We start from the raw sequence: 7,099 nt of genomic DNA, 5'->3' as shown, positions 1-7,099 counted from the left end.
CTCATGATGTTTTTAAAAAATAATAACGCTGATAAGGATTTTTTAATTTTCGATTTGTTCAGTGAAAAAAATAATTTCTTATTAGATTACTTTTTGTAAAAAAATATTTTTTTTATTATTGAAGATGTCAAATTTTAGCAGAATGAACCATAGAAACACAATGATAGTTTATTTCTTTTCTAAATAAGAGATTCGGAGTTCACCCCTCTCTTAACAATGACTGAGAGTTACACCCACATTTATTTGAAAAAAAAGAAGAAAAATTAGAATTACAAATTCATTAAGATTTAGCTCCTTATGAAGTCTTGCAAGGTTCATGCATGCTTGATGTACTCAACGAGCATAGTTATATTCTCATAAGAAGAGCCACCTTCTTCCATAGCCTTAATGGCCTTCCCCTTAATCTCTGTAGCCCTTATCCTCCTCTCCTGAGCCTCCTGTCCATCACCCATCAACCCCCTCACAGCCCTCTCTACATCAGAGCTACTAACAGAAATCTCATCCTCACCAAAATAAAACATAGGCTTCTTCACTCCAATAGCAATACCCATCCTCAGGAACTTCACAACCAACCTCTCATTCAAGAATTGGTCTGCAATCTGCGGCCAAGTGATCATTGGCACACCATTTGATATTGCCTCCAACGTTGAGTTCCACCCACAATGACTAACAAAACCACCAACGGACTTATGTGAGAGTATTGCAGCTTGTGGGGCCCATCCCTTGATCACAATACTCCTCAAACTCATCCTCTTCTCAAACCCTTCCAACCACTCCTCAACCGCCGGGGACTTCTCCACATCCTTAATAACCCAAATGAAAGGAACCCCAGAAGCCTCAAGTCCTGATCCAATCTCCAATGTCTCTCCCACTTTCATCTGTGTCAAAGTGCCAAAACTGACATAAAGCACCGAGTTTTCCTCCATAGAATCAAGCCAACCAAACAACTTCTCTTGATCCACTGCAGTCTTGTTCCCTCTCACAATCCTAGCACTAAAATCATCATCCTTATCATATAAACACAATGGGCCAACAGTCCAAACATCCTTTCCAACCACCTTCTTATAAGCCTCCACAAACATAAGCTCAACATCATCTAAAGTGTTCATAACCACCCCATCAACAGTCTCCGCTGCATGCAAAACCTCATCCCGTATCTTCTCAAAACCAGGCATGTTTGACCAACCGGACGAATGCGCTTTAGAAACCTTAAAACTCTGACCAACATCATCATCATGATCATCAGTCAAAACCAGGGCACGGTAATATCTTCAAACTCATCAGTAACAGTCTCATAAATCTTATGCAGCTGAAAAAAACGTAACTACAATAGATAAAAAGCACAAGAAGGGGCCATGAAAGACAAGCCGGCGAATGCTGAGTGAACGTGCAACGTTTGCTGTCCACAGGTTCCACATGTCATTGATCATGCAGGTCGGCAGGGGGACGAGATCTCTGAGGCGTTGCTCGAGCGGATGGGAGAGGAGTCGGATAGCGTCGAAGAAGTTCAGGAAGAGTTCTGGGGAAGGGAGGAGGTCAAAGTTTTCACAGCCGAGGGGGATGGGGATGCCAGCTTCGGCGCAGGGGAAAGGGATCTCGATGAAGTTTATAGGGAGTTTGGACTCGTGCACGCGGGCTATGATGGGTTTGATGCGCGACGCGTTCACTGGTGTTGTGATGAAGGTGACGAGCACGCCACGCTGGGCCAATAGCCGTGCCATGTCAAGCATGGGGATTATGTGTCCTTGTGCAAATAGTGGAACTAGAACAACATGAGGAGGTGTAGTAGTAGTGCTGTTGTTGGCGTCATTGATGATGGTTGTTTGTTTTTATCATGGCTGTGGAGATGGATGCGAGAGGCTAGAGCTTTGGGAAGGATGAAGGTTGTGGGTGGAGAGATGAAGAAGGTTTTATGGGGATAAGGGGTAAAAGCAAGGGCCTGGGATTCAATGGGACTTGAAATAGTACTGACGCAATGAGACATAGTGCTGCCGTGCTGGATTAACGAATGGTTGAAGGGTAAATAAAAGCGAGGCATGGGATTCAATGGACTTCAAATAGGTACTGACGCAAGGAGACATAGTGCTGCCGTGCTGGATTTTAACGAATGGTTATTTTTTTGCTTACGCGTGGATGTGCTCCTTTTGAATACTGGAGTGTGCCAATTAACTACACCGTACTACCGTAGTTGTATTGCACGTCATCAAGAAGCTAGAGCCAGTTTAGGAAAGAAAAAAGAAAAAGGGCACTAGTAACAATTTTAGCACCAATAATTATAGCACCAATAATTATTTTGTTTGGAATTATAGCACCAATAATTTTAACAGTTATTAAAAAAATCTCAACAATATACCAATAATTATAGCACCAATAATTATTTTGTTTGGAATTATAGCACCAATAATTTTAACAGTTATTAAAAAAATCTCAACAATAAAATATTGTTGAGAAACTTACCAATCACATTATTATCTCAAAATCAAGTGTTTATTTTGGATTATGGAGTAATGTGGTAGCTTGTGCTTAAATTTTTGAACAATTTTACCTTTAAAATGTAATTTTTAAGATGAGTTTGCCCGTGATTTTTTAATAATTAGATTTAATCACCCTTCACTTAAAATTAAAAATTTTAACATTTAAGTATTATTTTGATTTGGCATTTTTTACTTGTTTTCTACATATTTTAATTATTATGCGTAATAAGTATATTACTCGTATATATGAATTTTGCTTTGTACTTGAATTTTTTTCAATAATTGTTTTAAATTTGCTAAATATTTCAAGTTTAGCAGTATTTTAAAAACTTTGGTACATTATCATGTTGATTGCCATAATCATATATAGTAACTAAATATCAAAATATGACTATAGTAAATTACTACACTATTTTTAAATATATTATATTTTATATCTTATTATTGTGAGAATTAAAATATTAAACTCAAAAACCATCCCAAAAAATTTATATGGATGGCTCTGAGGAGAGAGAATTTTGGTTTGCTTAGAATTAAAATTACCATAAATATCCGAAAGACTTTTTTAGTCTTTTGGAAATTAAGATTGTGATGCATTTCAATAATTTCTATTAAATATTAAATTTTTCTAGTCTTTTTCTTTAAAATCTATTTCATATAAATATATATATATATATTTTTGAAAAAATGAATAGACCATTAATATTAAAAAGAAGATAAAAGGTACAACATATCCACTAGATGTGGAAAACACAAACAAACACGGAAACAACGAGGGAGAGGAAAAGATAAGGTGACGACTAAAAAGCACTCCCGCCGACTGAAGTGTACGAGCAAAAGCCTATACCCCCAAAAGCTCCGGACCTCTCACACTGAATTGTCGACCACCGTGGATGTCGACATGAGGCTCTATTATCTCCAGAGAGCAACAAACGGTAGTGGCAAAGACTTCCAGATACACAATATTGTTCTTGGGCCTACCAAAAGATGAATACAGGTACCCAACCAGTGCAAACACAAACGTTGGGCCCACCCGGCCCAATTCCAATATGTGGAGTCCCTCCAACCAGTCGATCGGATTACCGCCCACCCACATAGCATTAATAACATGGTCCACATTGAAGACGGTTTAAACCAGAAAGGATCCCCAACCAATGAGAGCCCAACACCCAAGTATTTAGACCAATGAAATGGTGACACCGAGGAGGGATTGCTCGCCACTCCCGAGGGGAACATACCTACATCCACACAACCCGAAACCTCGAACATCACAGCCCGAACTCCCTCTCCAAGCGAGCCAGGCGGACCTACTGACATGCCCTCGGCCCAGCGCTTACGAACCATCCCATGCTCCACACGTCGTCCTCTCGAGCCTCCCGTCCATATCCACTGAAGTTCAACGGACCGAGAAGGCTCTCGCCCGACGGTTCTTCCCGTTAAGACCATCCGGCCACCGAATACCTGTGATGACCTCGATGGGTCGCAGACCATCGTCACCGTCCCCGTGGCGAGTGGAGCCACGCTCGCGCAGACCCGCTTCCAACGATGGCAGAGCTAAGCTCCACCCTAGTCTTCCTCACGGCTGCGTGGGAATGCAATTCAACCGACGCCACCCGAGTCGTGCTATCCATCCGGCTAATCTCCACCCCTGTCTTCTTCTTGCCGGCGAGGGAGCGCAGCTCAACCATCGCCACCCGATTCTCTACATCCTTCTGTCTATTTAGCTTGTAACCACCGGAGGGGAGCTAAGCTCCACCCTTACCATCCTCGCACCCGTGTGGGAGCTCAGCTCAACCTTAACCGCATGAGTCGCATTCTCCTCTTGCCCCATCATCGGCGAGCCACTATTACGAGAGCCAAGCTCCATTGTCCTAAGTTCATTCAAACCACCAGGGCAGGCGCCAATTGCAACTGTGGCCAGTATCTCCACTGTGTCTCCGAGCCTCAGGTCCAAGATGTGGGAGCTCCGCTACACCACTGGCTTAAGAGGCCTGTTCTCTAGTCCGCCATCGCGGAGCCCAAGCTCCACCACATCCACCACTAGTCCCACTTCCAATCTCACCTCGCAGGAGCCAAGCTCCACCGCCGCACGCTTCCCATGAGAGAAAGCCAAACCATCTACAACCTCAGTCAGCTCCAAGTTGTCCTTCCCTCCGCCTTCTTCAACCTTAAGAAGCGCTTCCAAGCTTGGCACCGATGACGCCCGCTTCTCCCCAAACAACGGGTTTAACGATGAAGCGAACTCACCCTCTTCGTCCTCCTCGCCATCCTCCACAAAATGGGCCGGGGAGAGACGCAAAGACACGAAGACCGGCCGGCCCTCTGGGTCGAAAGTGAGACGCACGTCTCCGCCCATCAATTTAATTTGATAGTGAAGGAGAATCAGAAATAATGGCAATAATGGCTGTCTGATATGAAAAAATATTGCCAAGAAGAGTTGCAATGTTTTGCCAATTTTGGTAGCAACATCCACCTTTAATTTAACACTCGAAACTAGTAAACGTAGATTTACCGCATCTTGGTTAAGGTTTGCCTAGTACCACTACTCGTATGTTTGCCCACCGATAAATCCAGAATGCTTACGCTAGCACTGTCATGAAATTCTTTCATTAATCATTCAATAGAACTATCATTGTATAATGCAGTAAAAATTGCGCTATATCTAATTAATACTTGAACGGTGGTGCGTACAGTGCGTGTGGGTGTGAAAAACATGAGCTAAGTTTTTTGTTTTTGTTTTTTTTAATAAAATGAATGAACTACTGATTTATTAAAAAAGAGTAAAAATAGTACAGCAAACAGATAGCTTGTCATGCCTCGAATCTAATTGTTGACAAACGGCCATATACCTACAAGGTCTTAACCAAATAGGCACGCAAGATCTCAAAACCTATCTCCCACTAGGCAGAACAACATCTAACAAGGACAATAAACTTCAAAAGCAATGGAAACTACAATGTTCGAAATATAAAGAAAACACATAACGCCGTCTGACATATTGAACAACGACAAACACCTTGTGTATATCATCCCCAATCTAGAAACCCCGGCTGAGCGGTTTAGATAAGTCAATTTCAACACAGATTCGGGCGTATTTGGACCTGCTAAGGAATGTAATGAAATCATCCACCTTGAGCAAAGTACCAAACTGGCCGGCAATAGTTTCCAGAGTTTCTCCTTCCCAGAACTCCACAGGAAGATTATGAAGCTGCAACTAAATAGCAGCGGTGCTTAGCTTGGCGAATATAGGTTCGAAGAAGGGTTTCCAAGGAGATAGCTGGAGTATAATGCCGTTAACAGACCAAGGACCGTCGAGGAGAAGCTGCTGCATTGCTTTCTGAGAGGAACACCTAATTAAGATAAACCCATTAGGGAGATCGGAGATGCTAATATCTCCATAAGCACTCCATTTGGTAGTAAGATCGGTTTTTTACTTCAGCGAAAGGAGGGGATTGCCAAAGAGCTTCCCATAAAGCGCATATTGGAACTTTAATCTGGCTCTGCTCATGGCGTCTCTATCAATGCGGACAAAAATCGGTGGTAGTTTCCTTGAGTTTGGTGAGCATTTGTGCATATCTTGAGGGGAGAATTATCTGTCGATTGGTGAAGGGAAGAAGCGATTTGTGCCAAGGACTTGGGCTGCGAAGGAGGGGGAAGGGGGGCCGAATGCCTTTCCCCGCTTGCCATGGCAAGAGGGGAGCGACAAAGGAGAGGACTAAGATTCGAGCAAGTGAAGGAGAGGATTAAGATTCGAGGCGGGGCCTTTACTCCATTCGGCCCCAGGTGTCTTTTCACTCATTGAAGTTCCTCAAGAGTGCAAAGGCAAGGTGACAATGAATGTTGGCTCTCTTCAATCTCCCCTAACCTGCGGCGACAGAGTGGAGGTAGCGTGGGATCTCATTATAATCATGAGGGTTCTCCCATCTGCAACAAAGGATAAGCGCTGATCCATTAGGACCAGCGGGACGTGGGGACTGACGAGCGAGCGTGGGTCGAAGACCTCGCGGTGAATCCCGAAGGAAATACCTTTTTGTGGAGGTGAAGATAACCCACCATGGTGGAGGATGGAGCGAGGACGGACAAAGTTTGGTAATTGACTAGGTGGCAAGGCTCATAATGGCAGAGGATTCCAGCTCCCGTTGTATGGACACCGGCAATGGAGACTGCGTTCGTCTGCCTCGGTGCAATGTTCCCCACCCATTGGAGGTTTCCTCCCGATATGGCGGAATGTGCCACCGGTCACCATTATCAAGGAGGTCGCTACCAGTTGGATCATCAAGACAGACCGTTAGTTGTAATGGGAGTCGTATGGGTGGCAATGGCACAGGCAGACAAGGACAACTTATGTACAAGCATGTCGATCATCCCAGTATTGAAGGGGACGTTTCACTATATGCGCAGAAAGATGTGATTTTCATTTATATGCATCTAAAATCTCATGTGTCACGTAATGACATGAGATCCAATTCTATCTCTAAGGAAGAGGTGGAGCCTATTAGTCGGATGGGCCTGTTCTTGCACCCCTATCACTTCTGCAACATGTGTAGAGCTGGGGGAGCTTGAGGGAATTGGGGGGCCGTACGCCATCAGAAATTCCAAGATTTTTGGATGCAGATTGTCACCAA

The 7,099-nt window shown here is 43.6% G+C and overlaps 1 protein-coding gene across 1 annotated transcript; it reads right to left on the bottom strand.

Annotated features, from left to right (window-relative positions):
• Positions 1 to 152: 152 nt before the first annotated feature.
• On the bottom strand, positions 153 to 4,162 carry LOC120281276 (UDP-glycosyltransferase 73C6-like). Its single transcript, XM_039288141.1, has 4 exons — positions 4,008 to 4,162; positions 3,322 to 3,451; positions 1,345 to 1,829; positions 153 to 1,269 (listed from the first exon to the last, which is right to left on the bottom strand). The coding sequence occupies exons 1-4, from the start codon at positions 4,160 to 4,162 to the stop codon at positions 315 to 317; spliced, it is 1,725 nt and encodes a 574-aa protein (XP_039144075.1). The 3' UTR covers positions 153 to 314.
• Positions 4,163 to 7,099: the final 2,937 nt, after the last annotated feature.

The sequence above is a fragment of the Dioscorea cayenensis genome, chromosome 17 (assembly GCF_009730915.1).
Source record: "Dioscorea cayenensis subsp. rotundata cultivar TDr96_F1 chromosome 17, TDr96_F1_v2_PseudoChromosome.rev07_lg8_w22 25.fasta, whole genome shotgun sequence".
NCBI classification, from domain to species: domain Eukaryota; kingdom Viridiplantae; phylum Streptophyta; class Magnoliopsida; order Dioscoreales; family Dioscoreaceae; genus Dioscorea; species Dioscorea cayenensis.
The sequence above is the reverse complement of the archived record's forward strand: the minus strand, read 5'-3'. Positions and strand labels throughout refer to the sequence as shown.